General features: G+C 46.0%; 1 protein-coding gene across 3 annotated transcripts; it reads right to left on the bottom strand.

The window, feature by feature from the left end:
• Nucleotides 1–1585: 1585 nt before the first annotated feature.
• On the bottom strand, nt 1586–16378 carry LOC139342338 (atlastin-2-like). 3 transcript variants are annotated; one of them, XM_070979413.1, is made up of 14 exons: nt 16256–16378; nt 11261–11538; nt 8851–8985; nt 8530–8634; nt 8177–8227; nt 7017–7073; nt 6831–6923; nt 6610–6748; nt 5710–5837; nt 5508–5564; nt 5206–5277; nt 4684–5115; nt 4224–4238; nt 1586–4044 (listed from the first exon to the last, which is right to left on the bottom strand). In XM_070979413.1, exons 1-14 carry the CDS (start codon nt 16314–16316, stop codon nt 3934–3936), a joined length of 1734 nt encoding a protein of 577 aa, XP_070835514.1. In that variant the 5' UTR covers nt 16317–16378; the 3' UTR covers nt 1586–3933. The 3 variants fall into 3 exon arrangements, with proteins under 3 accessions (XP_070835514.1, XP_070835507.1, XP_070835522.1); XM_070979406.1 differs by lacking the exon at nt 4224–4238 and having other exon boundaries at nt 4666–5115; XM_070979421.1 differs by lacking the exon at nt 4224–4238.
• Between the last annotated feature and the right edge of the window lie 3197 nt (nt 16379–19575).

Genomic DNA, 19575 nt, shown 5'->3' with positions numbered 1-19575 from the left:
TCCTCTGGTCTCTGGTCTCTTTAGATTATTGTGTCCCCTGTGTCTGTTGTCCTCTTGTGTCTGGTCTCTTTAGATTATAAATGACTTGATGTACTCATTTTCTAACAAAACATATTTTCTAAACTCTTACTATACTTTGTAGAAATCTTCATGTGGAAAGTTTCTGAAGCTGTCGGGTAAACGTCGTGAGTCAAAGTACAAAGTGTCAAAGGATAAGAACGATAAGTAAATGTACTCCAGTACTTGAGTAACAGTACTCAGTTTCATTCCACCAGCTGAAGGAAAACACAGAAGTTCCCGTTTTTCTTCCGTAGATGTCAGTTTGTAGTTACAGTTCAAGTTTTTATCTGTAGAACATGTTTGAAGTACCTGCAGTATTACTCTTATTATCTGTGTTTGTTATGATCATAGACAGTTTCCTCCTGTGGAATCATATCTTCATGTTCAGATGTACACTTAGTGTCAGTGTTGCTGTTGTTACTGAATACATACTCTTCACGTATTATTGCTGTATCTTTGTACAGGCACAGATTACTCCTCTGACGTCACCTCTCTTTTCTTCATTCACTTTGTGTTCTGCTTCCACCTGCTGGTTCCACTGATGTGCTGCAGTCAGTGTCACATCAAAGCAGGAGGATATTTAATGTCACCTGTCAGCGTCACGTTCAGGTGTGAGGAAGCAGCTGAGGAACACCTGCTGCAGGTAAACCTCCTCCGGACCTGAAGATGTTCACATGATGGAGTTGACCTTTCTGATGTGTTGATGTTCCATCGTCATCATTAGCCTGATTGATGCACCTGAGTGATCAGCTGACACACCTGTTAGTTAGCTGCCCCTGATGTTTCACAGGAACCTGAAAGCTCCGATCAGCAGAGCAGCTTCTCTGATTGGAGGAATTTAAAGAAACAAACTCGTGAACTTTCCAGCTCAGTTCAACCTTTGACCTGCTAACATCACGTCCTCTTTAGCTTAACACATTTTAGCTTGTCAACACATTAAAGGCCTACAGTCCAACATGTTAGCTTTTATTAGCATGCTACATTTACTTTTACACAGAAAGTGTTTAGCAATGCTAACAAGTGAGCCACAGCATGTTGACAAATGTTAGCACAATAAGCTTAGCAATTAGCATGCTAACACCTTAACCAGAGCATTTTGGCATCTCAACTCTGAGCTAAATGAGCGATCTGTTAGCATCAATGAACACCCATCAGCAGATGTATGCAGAAATCAGCTGGACTCACTGATGCAAACATCAGGAGTGACTCAGGTGACATCACTCGAGGTCATAAACACTGTGATGCTTCTAAAGAGGTTTGACTTCCCACAGAAACCTTTTCACTGTCGTCCTGCTGCGATCTGTTAGCATCAATGAACACCCATCAGCAGATGTATGCAGAAATCAGCTGGACTCACTGATGCAAACATCAGGAGTGACTCAGGTGACATCACTCGAGGTCATAAACACTGTGATGCTTCTAAAGAGGTTTGACTTCCCACAGAAACCTTTTCACTGTCGTCCTGCTGCTTTGTCGTCTGAACATCATGTCCTCCAGACACTGAATAAAGAGAGCGACGCCCAGCTGTGTGTTGGAGGAGTTTGGTTTAATATTGTACTGAAAAATAAATTAACGAAAATAACTTTAAAATGCAACAGAAGACAAAAAAAAGGAAAGAAAAGAAAAAAGATCCAGATTATAAACATTCTTTGCCAGCAGGGGGTGGAGTCGCAGTGCTCATGTCAGATTAAATTTACAAATATATATATAAAAAAGGAATTTATTAGACATATCCACAAATCACGAGAGCATTCCTTTACATCCAGTGAGCTGAATCTGGTCTACCACCCAAACTGTTGTTCTCCAGCTACAAAAGGTCTAGAAAATTTATATTTATATATGTATATATTCATACACATGCCTACGTGTGGATGAGGCTGTACAAAACTAACTGTACAAAAACAAAAAGCACACAGTGGTGATGTGTGGATGGAATGATGATCAGAGGAGGCTGATGGAGGAAAACAACAACGTGGTGACGTCCGACCCCAGGCGGAGGCCGACACATGGAATGAACCTTCATTCATCCGACCGACGGATTTTGGCTTTAAGACGCAGAAGCTGGAGCCATTTTCAGAGAGTTTGTATCAGCGGGGCGAGGCGACAGCTGCAGGGAGCTTTAGTGTTTCCGCTAAATGGCTTCTGGTGCTTTAAAATCAGGAGGAGGAGATTCAGTCCTTCATCAGGAGGAGGAGGAGGAACACGAGTTAAATATTAAATATTATCTACACTGGACTGGAGGAAACAAAACTACCAGGTCAAATATGGAAATGTTCCCCAGCCAACATCCCAGAATAATCCAGAGACGATTAAGGACTTAAGGGGAGTTCAGTGTTTTGGTGAATACGCACATTAAGTGGAAATTGACGCTGTGTTTGTGCGTTAAACACAGATCTGCAGCTCTGAGCTTCACATCCTAAAACAACGAACTTTTACAGTAAAAACACTGAAGTCACGACAGCGTCGTCACGATCATCGGAAATAAAACTAAGGATTGAGCCGTGATTGGACGCTCAACAGCACGTCCGTCCACTCACGTGTGACCAGCTGACAGGTCACGGCTGCTTCAGGGTCAGCGGGTTTTAGGGGAATTTAGCCTTTTAAGTTCTACTTTCTCAAAATCAGAAACTCATGACGTGTTTGGAGCGGCGACTGGAAATGTTTTGATTTGATCACATCGTGCCTCAAACACGTCGAGTTGATTTCTCAGTCAGAATCATGATGCTATTTTTTTTTTTTAATGCTTTTGAAGACGCAGAGTGAAAAGTTTTTACATTTTAAGAATATTTGAGCGAATTCACGGGAGCTCGAAACGGCTGCCGTGGACAGACTGAATTATGCTTCCTGTATTTAAAAGAGAAAACAGTTCTGAGTCACACTTCCTGTTAACTGCTCCCACAGTGGCGTAAAGGAACAGTGAAGAAGAACCGGCTGTGAGAACCCCGCTAACGGCAGGCAACTAATGTTAAGCTAACAGCTGATGACAGGGAAGTGGTGTCCAACGTCAACTTCCTGCTCAGAATCCAACATCTGCACACTGAACGACACCATGTGACTGAATCACATGATGGACAGCCGAACAAACCAATAGGGATGCTTCATCTCTGCTCTGAAGCCCTTCAGTCAGAAAGGTTTGTTCGTTCGTGGTAAATACTCTAAATGGAAGACTTGCTCGTGTTTGCAGCTGCTCCCAGAGCGTCTCAACACTTCCTGTACTGAGGTCACGTGATTACGCTGAAGAAGACTGCGGGAAACCATGGAAAGCTCCAGGAAGAGCAGACTGAACATTTACCACAGCTGTGGAGGATGAACGTCAGCTAAAGGACTTCTGGTTACTTCAACAGACGCTGAAATCAAAGCAGACGCTGGACGAGCCGAGTCGCCGCTCAGGAATGTGGAAACATCCACGAGTTTGTGATTCTAAGGGAGGAAAACTGGACGACGTCCCTGAAACCGAACTGCGTCGGCAGCAGCTTCCTGCCTCTACAAGTAAAGCTGTAAACTTTGGTTGTGACTCCTCCCGACGACGACAGGAAGGAGGAGGAGGGAAACCTGCGGTCATGCTCTTCATTCATACATTCACATAAATGGGAATCATTAATGTCGAGTCGTCGTCATCCTGCAGGTGAACACACCTGCGATGACACTCAGTGACAGAACAATGGCCCCACCCACCAATAAATACCTTAACCCGCCCACTGACAAATAATAAAATACATCACACTGCTTCGTCCTGTCTACAGCGAGTCCTTACACCTACAGCCAGCGCGGCGAGGAGCCGAACAAAAACTGATTTACACGTCTCCGCCGTCCTAAAAACAGCGTTTCAAGAGGGGTGGGGGGTGCACGTGACGGGGTGATGGTGGCGTGCTGCTAGTTTTTCTTCTTCACGTTGTTGTTTGAGGCGAGCCGGGGCCGTGGCGCCGGGATCAGGGTTCCCAACGGGACTCGACTCCGCGCCACCTCGAAAAGTTTGGAGAAGACCTGGAGGAAGAGGAGGAGAATGAGGAGGTCAAAAAAACGTGTTTCTGTCCATACGTCACGCACTAATCTGCACACAGAGCGCCATCATGTGGTTGATCAGGTGTATCGATCAGTCGAACAGCCAGAGCAAACACAACAACATCCACAGGTGACCACACCTATAATTCCTTAGCGCTCACCTTTCGAGGAGTCCTCTGGAAGCATTGAGAGGAAGGACGAGAGGAAGAGGAGGGTGAGAAGGAGGAGTAGAAGGAGGACAGAACAGAAGGCATCAGCAGAGACAAACTCATCAGTTTAATGTCCAATCACGCCACTGAGCTCCACACTGAGACAAAGACGTCTTCAGCTCTGATACGCTGAGCGTTAGTAAACAGGCCAATGTCTTCGTCTTAACAAGGCCTCGTTATTTAAGAGCTCGTTCTTTGAACATGTGATGTTTTTAGGAGCTCAGACACTTAACTCCTCGAATTCAACATTTCTTAAAGGGAGCTGAATAAACGATATGCACGCCCTTGGACAGCCGAGGTGATGGAGCTCCAGCATCACCTTTAAGAAATGTGAATCAGGACAGACAGACAGACAGACAGACAGACAGACAGACAGACAGACAGACAGACAGACATGAGGACTTCCTCTCACCTGTTCCCACAGGGTTTCAGCCACCTGGTCGATGACCCCTCCAACCTCGCGGAACTCTCCGGAGTATTTGACGTAAGCCCAGACGCAGAGCGCCGTCAGCGTGACGCCCATCACCAGGTTACACAGTGTGGCCACAGAGCTGATACCCACAAAGCCCGTGACCAGCGACACCACGTACATGATGAACATGACGGCGAACAGCGTGGCGGGCGTCCGGGCGGCGTAGAAGATATTCTTGCCGTCGTTGTGCTTGCTGAAGTTGGCGTAGGCCTCGTCGAGCTCCGCCTCCAGCTGCTCCTGGTAGCGCCGGCAGAAATCCTCGCCGCCCATCTTCTTCACGGAGCGGAAGTGTCGCACTGACGCCTGCCGCAGCTCCGCGTGACGGCGCTCCAGCTCCGCCGGGGAAATGTAGGGTTTGTCACCGCCGCAGACCTGCAACACGACAGGATGAAGGACCAACAACAGATAAATAAGACGCTGCGGCAGCAGGCGGAAACACAGAGAACAGGAAGTGACGCTCACCTGCTCCATGCTTCTGTTGTATGCATCTTTGGCTCCCGCTACAGCTGCAAGGTTATTGGCTTCAGCTGTTGCCTAGGTAACAGAAGACAACACGTGTGTTCAACATGGGGAACATAAATATCTGATTGATGGACGAGCTGCTGTTAAGAGTTCACCCTGTGAGAGCTCATTCAGACCTAAACTCTGTTCATTCAGCTGTGTCTTAAACTGGGTTTGGATCGACTGTCATGGCGTGAACTGTCCAGCGGGCGGCGCTGTGTGACAGTCAGGTCATGTGACGCTCGCTGTCCCATGTGACTGACCTGCAGCATTGACTTGGGGTGAGGAAGCTCCTCTCCCTGATAGATCTTCATGTATGCCTGCAACACAGAGGAGACGTGAGCTCAGAACGAGTTTAACCAAAGAAAACGAAGCTTTTCACACAGAAGCTGCAGAAATATTAAAGTCTGTGAATCCTTTCTGACCCTTTCTCAGGATTTCATTTCATTTTTCACATGACCTCACCTTGAAGTAGTGCAGCAGGTCTCTGCAGGTGATCTTCACTCCTCCGATCTCTTTCTCCACCAGGTTTTCTGGAGACAGCAGCGTTGGGACGAGGCTCACCAGCTCCTTCTTGAAGTCCTCATCGATATCTGAGACACACACACAGGCACACGTCAACATGAGCGCAGTCTGAAGACATGTCTTCACCTCACATGCAGGGACAAGTAACGATGATGATGATGATAACACAGGAAACAGAGGCAGAAACAGTGATGAAGCAGAATTCTCAGAACACAGAAGGAGAGTAAACATTTTCTATTTGATCTCATCGTCGAATGGAAACAGAAAAGTGTCTTCAGACGCTTCATCTTACATCTCCAGTGAAGTTTAATTTAAGGTGTTTCCGTGTGTTTGAAGTTCTCTCTATGATTCAGTGAGTAACGTCCAGGTAGAGACATGTTGTCTTCACTTAGAGACTATTTGTCCAGAGGCTTCATCACACGGAGCAATGATCACCTGAAGATCAACATCAGCTCAACCAATCAGCTTCTGCTGGACAACGACGCTTCAAACATGGACGCTGCTGCAGAGAAGCTGCAGACAGAAGACAGCAGGAGGTCTGAACCATCAGACACTGATTCAGGATCAGATCACATGAGAGACATGGTCTCAGTCTGTCCTTCAGCTCCTGAGTGATGGACAGAAAGTTTCTGGACATGACGATGTCACAGTGAAGCTGACCTTTGACCTTCATAATGAGTGTATGAATTCTGGAGTTATGGTCTGAGCGTGTGTTTGTGACACTTCCTGGTGCTTATCTCTAAACTGTGACAGATGAAGACACTGGTGGAGCGGCTGTTTTGCCTGGCTGCGCTGTGATTGGAGGACTGTGGACTCGTCGTGTCGGTGCTTGAGTTTCACCTCTGAGCCGTCCGTCAAAGTGCGGGTTGGTGGCCACCTTGAGGCCGGGGTGGGGGAGCAGGAAGCAGCTGATGTTGGAGAAGCAGGAGTGAATGTGTTTCCTGACGTTCTGCAGCTCCTCGTGTTGGTTCTGTTTCACCTGGACAGACGTCGACACACGGACATCAGTCTGTAGATGTTCAAACCACAGACGGACCTTCAGCCTGACAGGTGAAACTCACCTGCAGCCGTTTCTCCAGGAAGCTCTGTCCTCCCTCCAGACCGTAGGGATGCTCGTAGGGGTAACTCCAGTCTCTAATCAGGAACATCAGAGTCTGAACAGAGAGAAACACTCACAGGTTACTGATCACGATCAATAACTGACTGTGACATACATGCCATAACTGAAAACTCTGACAGAGACACACCTGAAAGGGCTTCTCGTAGACCTCCTCCATGGCCAGGCGTCCGTACTCAGTGAAGAGCTGAGGAGAGGAAACAACCGTTCAGCTTCAGAACATCGCAGCACAGGCATAGAGCTCAGTTAGTGAATCTGATTTATCTTTATCCATGAAAGCTTCCCGCTCACTCCAAACACTGTCTGAATGAAAAGAGCTGCAGCGACACAGAAGCTTCGTCTGTTTGGAACAAAAAGAAGAGAAGCTGGTTGATGTTGACTGACCGACGTCTCTCAGAATAATCCAACACGAGCAGAAGCATGAGGGCATCACCAGACCAAAACCACTGCAGCAACACAAGATCCCAAAGCTCATCAGACGCTGTTTGACTGACAGCTGATCTGAGGCGCAGTGATGAGCTGCCGGGACCAAAGATAGAAGAAACGTCTGGGCGGTGAGAAGACTTCTGGCAGCTGTTCAGTCGGAGCTGCTTTCTGCCTCATATGGCCGCCTGCTGGCTTTGGGTCAGAGGTTAATCCTGACCTGAACACATCATGAAAACACCTGATATGGAGCTCCTCACTCACATCCTCACAGAAGATGAGCTTTAATGTGTTGGATTAGAGATCAGCATGACGCTGCTCTCCCAGGTCAGACCGTCTTATCAGGAGAGGGAGATAAAAATGAAGGCTGAGGGTCTGCTGAACCAGAGGAGCCACAATCCAACTAAACGACCAAAACGGGACGATGACTTCAGCAGAACACCTGACGGTTCGACACAGAGTTTAAGTTTAACTGATGAGTTCAAGTTAACTCAATGTTCTTCACACATCGCTGATCAGAGAGTGAACTCACTCACTCACTCAGCCGTAAGCAGGCAGCAGTTTGAGAAGCCTAGTTATTAAAATAACCACCAGCCAGTGGCCACTTGGTATCTGGTGCACATCTGTTTGTGATGCTGTATCAGTGCTTAGAGAAGTCAAAAAGGATGAAAGACTTTGTTCTCTGATACAGTGTGAGGCGATGGAGGCATGTGTGATGTTCAGTTATTGTTTTGACACAAAGTACTTGATAATTCAAATATTTGCTGATATATGGTATCATTCAATACTTAAATGAAGTTTAATCTGCAGAGCGTCAGAGGAAACACGTCTGTGAGCCATTAAAGGCGTCTGCATGCTGTGACTGACCTGGAGGTGCTGGAGGTCGTCCTCCTGGACATTCTGGGACAGGTTGTACACCTGAGAGACACATGACAAACCAAGACATCAACCTGTTAGCCACCTGGTGCCATCCCCCACCCACCCACACACCCACATCCACCCACCCACACACACACACACGACTCAAACCCTGACACACCTGACCCGAAGCTTTTTTTAATTATGAAGCATCAAACTGATGAATGAGGCGTTCACACTCTCCATCAGTCCTGTAGCACACTCTCTGTCCTTAAACAGTTATCAGGCTGAATAACGAGCTTCCAGAGTGTGATCATAAACACATCAACTATCTGTGAGCTGAGCATGTTAAAGAGACGGACCTGGACCGAGCTGGTCATGGTGCTCAGGGCGAATAGCGTGGCGCAGTCTTTGATGGTCGACTGGCTGTCGAACGCCCCCTGTGTGTCGATCAGTAGAACTGCAACCTGCAAGAACAACAACACACGTGGATTCATTCAAGCAGCTTTCACTACAGATGGATTACCTTGTGTTATTGGCTGGGATTACCATGAACACACACACACACATGCATGCACACACACACACCACTGCTTTGAAGAAAACTGAACATGTTTGTAACGGAGGAGTTAAAGGAGGTCAGAGGATGTGAACGCGGCCTCAGCGTCAGCCTGGAAACTGACCTTGCAACCGTCTGGTTTCTCCACCACGAACACTTCACTCCAGGCCAGGATGCCCGTGGTCTCCCTCTCGCAGCCGCCTCGCCAGGTGAAGCCAGTCAGAGGCTCCTCCTCCCCGCCGACCCACGAATCCACCGACTGGACGGAGATAAGAGGAGGGTGGAGAGGTCACTGCTGCTCCAGTTCAACATTACAGACTGATTCTGACCTCAAACCAGGATGAAATGACACGAGGAAAGCACATTTTTACTTCATGTGATGGTTGAGATGGGACATTTAACAAACAGAACATCAGGGACAGATAGATGCTCTGGCAGACAGATGAAGCAACACGCTAGCTGGTTAGCATGCTACCTTCAGGCCACATCACAGGTGTCAGAACTTCATCGGGCTGATAATGTCTGTTAATTTTTTTTGAACGTTTTAAACTAAAATTCGGGACATTATCTCACTCCTCTAAACCAAACATGAAAACATTCAGTACCATCCTTTCATGTTCCAAACTCATTCTCTGGGACCTGTGCAGGAGGTGCACAAAATGGAACTGTGCCGCGGCCTGACCTGTGTGGGCGGGGCTTATTATAGGCATAAAGATGGCCTTTATGTGTGAAATAAGCAGCAGTGAGCTGTGCAGAGGCCCAGCCACAGAGCCAGCATTGTGCACTGTAAAATCCTCTTTACATGTGATGAACCCCTCCAGAATGTTCCTCAGTGCTTACCGTAGATTAACAGGGCCAAAAGGTCGACGTGTAGATAAACACAAACGCTCAGTTTCCTGAAACAAACTGGATTATTCACCGCTGCAGGGTTTGAAACCAGCAGAGCTGATGGGACAAACTTTGTTTCCAGCCCAAAGAGCTTAGATGAAAGGATGAATACTTGGCTCCAGTGTTTCATGATCACCAAAAACAAACTTCAACCACGAACTGTGCTCATGAATCCAAACGAACCCCAGACACTGAACCTGTTCCTGATTTAAGATAATATTCTGTTTTATCACCTGCACCATTTGTTTTTATTCACGCTGTATTCAGGTAGAAATCATCATAGAGGACGATAACATGAGCTGAGGCCAGCAGAGAAGAAGAAGAAGAACAACAACAACAAGAACAACAATAGCAGCAGCAGCAGACTGAGGTCCAAAGTTCAAGCATTTTAACTTTTTGCCATCTTCAAAAACAGAACTTACAGCCGGATGTTACGCAGCTCCCTGACAGAAAGAGACAACACCAGAAGCTGAGAATCAATGATCCATCGCATAATTATCATCTTATCAGGCTTTGATTTGATGTCCTGTCATTCTGTTTGTTTTTCCTGTGCCGTACAGAAGGTGTTGTCCATCTTCAGCGTGCTTGTGAACGCAGCATCGTCCTCCAGTCTCTTGTTTGATGTCTTGTTCATCAAAGGTCTCTGCAGCCGTTAAAGCCACTGACAGCTGATCCAGACCCGACTGATGGAGACATGGACGCAATCTAAGAAATCTAATCTAATCAGGACATCTTTTGTGATTTTCCATGGTACATTTTTTCACAAGCATTGTTGGAGGAGCTGAGAACGTGAACCGCACTGCAAACAATGGCTTCACAGTAACATCTGCGCATAAGAGAACAAGTTAAAAGGCTTGACATGGTCCCAGTCTGATATCAGCCTCATTGATTACATGGGTGTGGCCCGATATGAAACACATTGTGCAAACAAATCCATGACGTACACACACGACTCTGAGCCATCCTTTGGACTCTGATGGTATCTGCTTGTAGGCATGACTGAAATGTTTGAGAAAGCAATCCCAGCTCAAGGGCCACTTTCCCAGAGGTTTTAACTGCATCACATTGTCGTCGCTGGCAGGTGGAGTTTGCTCAGCTAACAGGGAGACAGATCTGCTGACATGCCAGCTCAGTGACTTATCGTTTTATCCATAGCACTTTTACGATTGTTTGAAAGGTCAAAAATGAACTTTAAAGTCTGTCTGAAGACGCTCTCAATACAGACGTCATCAGTCGTCATGGCCCAACACCACGGAGACGCCATAGCCAATATTTAAACAACCACACTTTAGCACACAAAATGACCCAATTAGATCAAATTAAGCGAATTAAGAGAGGTGTCAATAAACCAAATTAATGAGATGATAATGGACTGTGTGTGTGTGTGTGTGTGTGTGTGTGTGTGTGTGTGTGTGTGTATGTGTGTGTATGTGTGTGTATGTGTGAAAAGCAAAACATCTGAATACCTGGCAGAACAAACCAAATGCAGGTGATTGGATGCAAGAAACTAGCAAACGCACCTTAAGTTCTGACTGTTTTGCCAAACTACTGTTGAATGAAACGTGATGACTGAATCTGTCCTAACTCAGTGTCACGAGTGAAACTCATTTTGCGTGGACAGAGTGTCTTACAGGTCTACAGTGTACCTGCTTGTACATGAAGCGCAGCATGAAGTCCAGCAGGAAGGACTTGCCCTTGCGGAAAGCTCCGGCCACAGAGACGACCACCACATGGAGATCCTGCACCTCGTCCTGCAGCAGCAGCCGCTCCAGCGCCTCCTCTTGGAGCGAGAACGAGTGCTCCTCTTCATCTGCCACCACGATCTGCACCGGTCTGGCCACATCTACCTCCTCCTCCTCCAGCAGGTCGTCTTCCTCCTCCTCACGCTTCATCGGGGATGTGTCTGATTTAAACCCGTGGCCACCTGAGAGAGAAAGCTGTGGTTAAAGTTTGACTGACCAGAAGATTCAGAACAAGACACTTCCTGCAGCCGACTGGGTAACCACATGAGCTGCTGGGCTGTTACTGGTTATTGCTTCTGGTTTTCAGGGTGGAAAAACAGGATTTTAGATGAGCAATCCAGAACAAGATGATGAAAATAGGATTATTACATTGATGTAAAACTATGGAAATATACCCTACGATGACTGAGTTGATGTGCATATCACATGACAACCATCCCTTTTATGTCCCCCAGCCATTATTTGGGGACCAGCTTTTAATATGAAGAAACTCTGCAAATCCATTTTGAAAAAGTGGTCTGCACCAGTGTGGACGTGGTCTACAGTCTGACTGCAGCCATGATGGCCGAGCTTCGCCACAATCAATAAACTCTGATATCAGCGGCTGCTGGACACAAAAAGTTTCCTGACCTCCTCCAGTTTCACAGGAGCTCAGCCAAGAGCGAGGCTGAAGGGAGGAATGCCATTATGGGATGGCAGGGCTGGTTGGATTTACAGTAAATAGACAGAGCCGTCAGTCAGTGTTGTTCTACAGACTCAGTTATAACCAGAGGACTTTAAGCTCTCCTTGTATGGCAGCAGTTACACTTCACTGATCTGCAGCTCTTACATGAAATCTGGATATTTCAGGAAGACATTTTTGCCCTTTCTTTGCCTTCGCCCAATAGGTCAGGGTAAGGGCTTCTGTCATTTTTGGCTCACTGATCTGAAATCAGGTGAAACAGGCTGCAAAGATTGTGTGAATGCTGCCATGTTTCTTGCTAGAGAACGCTAAAATCACTGTCTGTGAGTCTCGGGGGTTGGACTTGTGACCTTGTGGTTACATGACAGCGCTCACTCAGGCGCCGTCTTGTGATCTCACAGCTAACCGAGCGGGCCGGAGCAGCCTGCGGCCTCATGGGAAGAAGAGTCTTCATTCAGGTCAGTGTTGAGCTGCTCGGCCATGTGAGAGGTCTGCAGGCAGCATCACAACAACCCTGATCTGCTTCACCACATCCTGCGAGCAGCTCGCCGAGTAAATCCGTCACATCATCCTGAGGAGGACTGAATAATGTACAGGCCGACATGAAAACTGACTTTGGGACGCCTTTCGAACGATGTGTGCTTTAACACACAAGCTTTTAAGGGGCCCAGCGAGGCGGATAATTCACTGTCCCAGTGCTCTCTGCACAGCACAAGAGCTGCCCGAGGACAAATACTTCAGAGCAAACCAGAAACGCAGCATGACGCTGAGACAGTGGAGCAGGAATACACAAACAGATTAAACTAAAGCAAAAATGTCAAATATCTCCTTCATGTTCTTCCAATGGGACAATCTGAAATCACAACTGAGCTGGGAGCTGGAACACTGGAAACTCTGAATGAGCATATTCAGCATTTTCACGCATTTTATCAATTAAACAACAAACAAAACAATTGAAAACTCGATCGTGACAACACTCATCAGCTGTGGCTTTAATGCAGTCTGTCTGTTGCTCATACAGTGTGTATCAACACTTTGATCAGATAGTAGTCTCACCTCGGGAGGTGGAGGATCTGTGGACCTGACAGAAACCAGCACTGGGAAACATGGAGGAACTGCACCCACCAGAACACTGATGTGTGTTTAAAGGGATTCCCAGTGAACTGTCCAGAGCTTTCAACAACCAACCTGCTCATGTTCATGGCGTTTAAGTGTATTTTAGTGTTTTGGCCACTGGGTTCCTGTCCAGTCATTTCACATAAGTGAACTTCCTCATAGCAGAACTCCCCAGTCCGGTAAAATTGTTCCCTTCCATCAGTGATGCATCTTTACACCCATCATCAGAGCAGAGGACTCTGGTCTGAGTCCAGCTCATAAATCTGTGCATGCAGCTGACAGTCTTGTTCAGCAACCAGTCACTTCAACAACAGTCTGCTCTGCATTCACGACAGACAGACAGACAGACAGACAGACAGACAGACAGACAGACAGACAGACAGACAGACAGACAGACAGGCAGGCAGGCAGGCAGGCAGGCAGGCAGGCAGGCAGGCAGGCTCTGCAGCACTGCTGACGTGTTTGTTAGACCCCAGCCTGAAGTAGGCTGTGTGGTCTAAGTGACTGTATGAATGTACAGAAGAACACTGAACTAAGGATTTTTTAAGTTCAACAATGAGCAACATCTCTCACAACTTTTACTTTAAAGCAGAAATCTGCAGTTCTTCCTCTTTGTGCAGCAATGACGTAAAGTAGAGTTCAAACCTTAAAATGTGAATCTGGATTAGGAGAATAACTAATCCAGACCAGTTTTAGATGACTCTTCATCCTGAGGAAAAGCCTGCGTGACCCCCAATCATTGTATCTGACAACCATTATACGACCAAACTCCATTCAAAACGCTGCCAGTTTAATGTTAATCTGCTGGTTTGAAGACACACTCGCCTTACTGGAAAGTACAAAAACTGTTCTCAAGCCTCAAGTATTCCAGCTTTGATTCAGCACAGCATAATATATCCATAAGCATCAGAGTAGATCAGTATCTCTCTTGGCACTTCTACTTCTGGAGTACGAGGAGAACTACATCAGTACAACAACGTACAGTGGGCAGGAATCACACCACGGCCCAGTGGACAGTGTGTATACGGAAACACAGTTTATCTTTATGGATTATATTGATGCCGAATTGATGAGAAGACTGTCAGCATATGACACCTTTTATCTTGTGTTTCTAGAAAAATGTGTTTTTGCTGATGCGTAGGGAAATATTAATATGTCTTATTTCTTAACGGGAGTTTGGTGTAATAATTTCCCCTCGCGGAGACTCAGTTTACTTCAAATACTATATGCATATTTTTTATGTTTTGTCACTACCATTACAACACGACATAACTGCTAAAGTCTGATCCGGCTGTCTGACGTTCATTGACTGTGGATATGGGGCCTTTCTGTGGAGTTTGCATGTTCTCCCCGTGTTGACCCGGGGTTTCCTCCGTAATAACCCCCACTAAAAACATGCAAGAAGATCACCACCTGACCAATGGTGACGAGAAGGGATGGGTCCCCGGGCGCGGCACCGGCATCGGCTGGCAGCTGGCAGCCCACCGCTCCTGGTCTGCCGCGGAGGATTGACAGACCGAGGATGGGTCAAATGCGGAAAAATAATTTCACGGAAGCATGGCGTGTGCATGTAGTGTGTGCAACAATGTGTGCTAAATAAAGTACATTTCTTCTTCTTCTTCTTATCAATTATTGTTGCTGCACCACTGTTTTTGGCTTTGGTGCCCAAGCAAGTCATCATTTATCAGAGCCCAACGTGGCCCTAAAACTGACTTAATTCCAGGTCTGTGTTATGATCACATGGTTCAGGTCTTCACAGTGGAGCTCTGCAGCATCAGCATCAGCAGCAGCATCAGCAGCAGCAGCAGCAGCAGGTTCTTGTATCCCAAACACTGTTAACCGGCGTTAAACGGGTTTAATGGCTCAGGAACTGGCTGAGACCCAGTCAAACATATTCAACACTCAACAAGCTGGAGGTTTCATCATCATCCTGACAGCAGGTATGAAGCTAGCAGCTAACTGAGGGAAGCTAACCCACTGTGAGGAACCTGGCACATCATCGGTTTCATGGCCTGTGGTCATGATTAGCCAGTCAGACAGTCACTGAGCACTTACAGGGTGGCAGAAGTCAATGCCATAATAACGGAATAATATCAGTATGCTGTATTTACTCCAGTAAGGAGAGGTGTTTTACTCCAAAACACATGTAAAAAATCACGTTAGATACTGTCATGCAGCAATTGATGTTATCATGTAAGAATGATTAGTGGCTCGTTGTTCCGTCTGTCTTTTATTGCTGTAACTTGGCAAACGTTACACGACCACAGCGAGCAAAACAAGTTACGACGAATAATTCAAAATGAGGCTGATTTCAGAGCTAACAGTTGATGTCAAGAGTCCTAACAAACAACACAGGACTGTTAGCTTAGCATTAACTTTTTAAACGAAGTCGGTGTGAGGTTCAGTTTTCTGTATGAGTCCACTGTTTTATCATTAAACCAACATTTTGAGCTCAAAGCTAAGTGCTATATCGTTTAAAGTCGGGTTAGCTGAACCACCCTGTCATCACTGCTAGTGTGCTAGCTTAGCTGAAATCCCACAGCAGCTGAGGTTAGCTTGCTCCACGCTGTTATCGAGATGTAAAAAGAGGCTGCTGGCGTTGGCTGCATACTGCCAGCTGTTGACCCAGCCGTTTGACAGCTTTCAGAAACAACAGAACAATGGAGAATCAGCTAGAAGAGGCTAGCAGCTCTGTTAGCGGCTCTGCTAACAACAAACACTCTGAGCTGAAGGTGAGGACAGCTGGACGGCTTAACAAAACGCTTAGCATTAGCTGCTTCACGACAATCCACCATGCACAGCGGGACTGAGTCGATGTCGGTTCACATCCTCCCCCCGGTCACTGTCACAGGTAACTTAACAAAGCACCATATTTTCATTGACATTATACCGCTCTGACACAGCGGGATGCGCTCCTTTGCAACAGGATGCGAAACGACAGGAGATGCGATTATTCGACGAAGCGGAGCGCTGCCTGCAGTGTCGCTTCATTACATGTATCGTCTCCGAAACACCCACAAACCACATTAAAAAAAACAAAAAACCCACTGTCACCTGTCGCGTCGGTAACATTATTTGACCGTCTGTACATGTTTAATTACCTTCCTTGAAGATGCTGTTTTTGTGATTCCGCTGCTTCAACCTGTTCTCCTCCGTCGCCATCTTTCTTGACCTGCTGATAGCAGCAGACTGCCCTGACGTCACAGAGCTCAATGCAGCGGTGGGTTCCGCGGGGTCCTAAATACCGCGTTGAGGTCCCGCCCCCTGCCGACGCAAGCTCCTGCTCTGCTAGCATAATAATAATAATAATAATAATAATAATAATAATAATAATAATAATAATAATAATAATAATAATAATAGAAACCTGAATAACAATAGAATTGTATATAATAGTATATGTAGTATGTGGAATCTGTATGATCGTATACATATATATTAATATATGGTAGTCTATGTACATAATAACAGTTGCACTGGGCATCAAGCAGGGCCATGGCAGTGGGTGCCATGATCCACAATCCAGGTGCAGCCACGATCCCTGAGAACCTGCAAGATGAGAAATCACAAAGACTCCAGGGAAGAAGCCAAGTTCATGTATACAGCTGGAGAGGGAGAGGAGGACAAGATCTCAGTGCATCATGTCCCCAGGCAGTGTAAGCTTAGAGCAGCATAACTAGGGACAGGTCCAAGGCAAGCCTGAGCCAGCACTAACGGATCAAGGCAGAAAGTTGCAGGTCATCCAGGTCTTTATGTTCTAAAGTTTAGTAAATTGATTGGTTTCATCTGGCTTCATTGACAAATATAACTGGGTATCATATGCATAGCAACAAAGGTTTATGGAGTGTTTCCTAACAGAATTGATCCAAGCACAGACCCTTGGGGAACACCATGAATAACTTTGGCGCGCACAGAGGGATCATCATTAACATGAGCAAACTGAAACTGATCTGTTAAATAGGACTTAAATTAAAAGGACTGTGAGTTTTAATATGTTTGGGAGAGTAGCTTCACTTATGCTAACATACTCTTCATGACAGCCAGGTTTTAGTCAGACCAAATAACTCAATATTATAATCTGATATTAAATCATTTAATGATACAGATTCAGATGACAAAGAGCTGATGTTTATTTCTCTGATTTTGTTGCACTGTGGCAGTGGTGGTGTTAATTTTCATAAGGTTTTAATGTTTGATTCCTCCTCTGTTTACTTTTAATTAATTTAGGTGGTTGGGGGGCAGACACAGTCTCTACAGGGCTTTGGTTGGGTAACTGCTCTAATGGAAGCGCAGAGAAGCGTGTAGGACTGCATCTCTCAACTCTGGCTTGTCATGGTTTTAGTCACTAACAAACTCAATCAGATTTCTAGAAATTAGGGCTGCTCCTTCCAAAGTGGGATCAATGTCATGTCTTCTAATCAGACCAATTCTTCTCCTGAAGACAAAGTCCACATCATTTGCTGGACACCTCGACAGCCAGCAGTTGAACGATAACGTGGCTGAACAGGAACTGTTGAAATTTCATTTGTCAGGATAAAACCCAAGAAATGGTACATTTCTGCTTGTTTTCAGGAAAGTTTAGTTTAACATCTGGACTGGACTTGTACAGTCATTTCACACTGGTAAACTTCCTGGTAAACTGATAGAAACATCCCCTACCATCAGTCACTGTCTCATTCCAGCAGAGCAGTGGAATCTGGTTCTGCTCAAATGTCTGTATGCAGTGAATATCAGTTTTAAAACACCGGTAACAACTGGAAAATGCTTTTCCTGCCGAAAATACAGTGTTAATGCTGACAGCTGACATGCATTTCAAAGCACAGCTGAAACTGCAGAAATCTAAAATAAATTGAAGGATCTTACAGCATGTATTTGTTGCACTGCAGAACAGTCAAACCATCAGTCCTGCTGTCATTAGGCGTGTGGACATGTGCTGTGAGCACTGCACCACTGAGCACACTGCCAGGAAGTAGAAGCAGTTGGAGAAGAAGAGTGTTGTAGTTGAAGAGGCTGCAGCTGTCAATTATCAATCGATTATCCAGTCAACCATGTGTGGTTTGAAACAGTTATCTTCTGAAAGTATTTTCCTTTTTATCGAAAAGCTTGACAGGATTCAAACCTCAGTCCCACAGGAGGTGTGAAGAACTGGGTGCTTGAACCAAAGTTAGCGAGCGGTCTGGTTTGTCCTAAGAGTTAAAGTGAACAATCAGAAAATGCTCAAATTCTAAACAGTAGATAGACAAGATATCAAAAAGCTGAATACAAGTTTAATATTTCCATACCATCGCCTTATAAAACTGTTGTGGCTAACAGCTTAGCAGACAGATTCTACATATTCATGCCGCTGGAGTCGTGTTTGTGTCTCCTGAGGAACATCAGTCCAGTATTAGACTTAGACTTAGACTTAGACTTTTACTTTATTGATCCCTTGTACTTGTCGTCTCCCGCTTATCCGGTCCGGGTTGCGGGGGCAGCAGCCTCAGCAAGGAAGCCCAGACAGCCCTCTCCCCAAATGATCCCAGTTTGGGAAATAAAAACATAAAATATATCCAGTCTTCTCTCTCTTTTAGCTCTGGTTTTGGTCTCCTCCACATTCAGAGGGAAATGTCTGCACTGAAGCTGCTAAATGCTGCACTATGTTCACCAGCTGGTCTCTGACTGAGTCTGTCTGCTGTTTGCTGCTCAGCAGGAAGTGAACTGTGGGTTCACCCAAGCTTCTTCATTGAAAACAGCTGCAGCTGGAAACAGTGCTGATAAGAGCACAGAGACTGAACCAAAACAGGAAAACTGTGGGCTGAAATAGGACAAACAGTAAATGTGCTGCAAAACCAAAAGCAGGAGGTAGGAAAGACTGAGGGGGGCTGCAGAGTCAGGAGACAATCCTGTTTCATCACACGTCGGACCTTTCTCTTTCACCTGTGTTTTTAAGTTACATGCTCTGACTCACTTTCATTCACTGTCCTCTCATCGCATATTTAATCATTGCAGGGGTGTTAATGGTACAAGTTCTGCGGTTGACTGAAACTTGGAGCTGAATTGTCTAAAGTCTAAAGCAGACTCCACACAGCCTGAACGTCAGAGCTTGCTTTTGAAACCTTGTGACTTTTCTGTGGAAAATGGATTTGAGTGCAGACACTCAGCTGATTTGCCCTCATCTTACACTGAATGCTGTCTGTTGGGTAGACAAGTTGGGCCTCTGTGAATCCATCCTCACTCAACGCATGCTGGGATGTTTAAAACAGAGGAAGCGCTCGTCTCAGACACGAGCGGACTGCAGGTTCAGACCTTGACCTGGTTTCCTCTGTGCTGTGTGTCACAGGATGCCTCCTGCACCTGGTTTGATGAGATCACAATCCATCCTCACACCTGGATGTTTGTGTGGTTGACTGTTGTCTGGTGACACGCCCGTCATGCTTGCTCT

Source organism: Chaetodon trifascialis, chromosome 2, assembly GCF_039877785.1.
Source record: "Chaetodon trifascialis isolate fChaTrf1 chromosome 2, fChaTrf1.hap1, whole genome shotgun sequence".
Classification (NCBI taxonomy): Eukaryota; Metazoa; Chordata; class Actinopteri; order Chaetodontiformes; family Chaetodontidae; genus Chaetodon; species Chaetodon trifascialis.
Note: the sequence above shows the minus strand (reverse complement) of the source record. Positions and strands in the feature narration are given on the sequence as shown.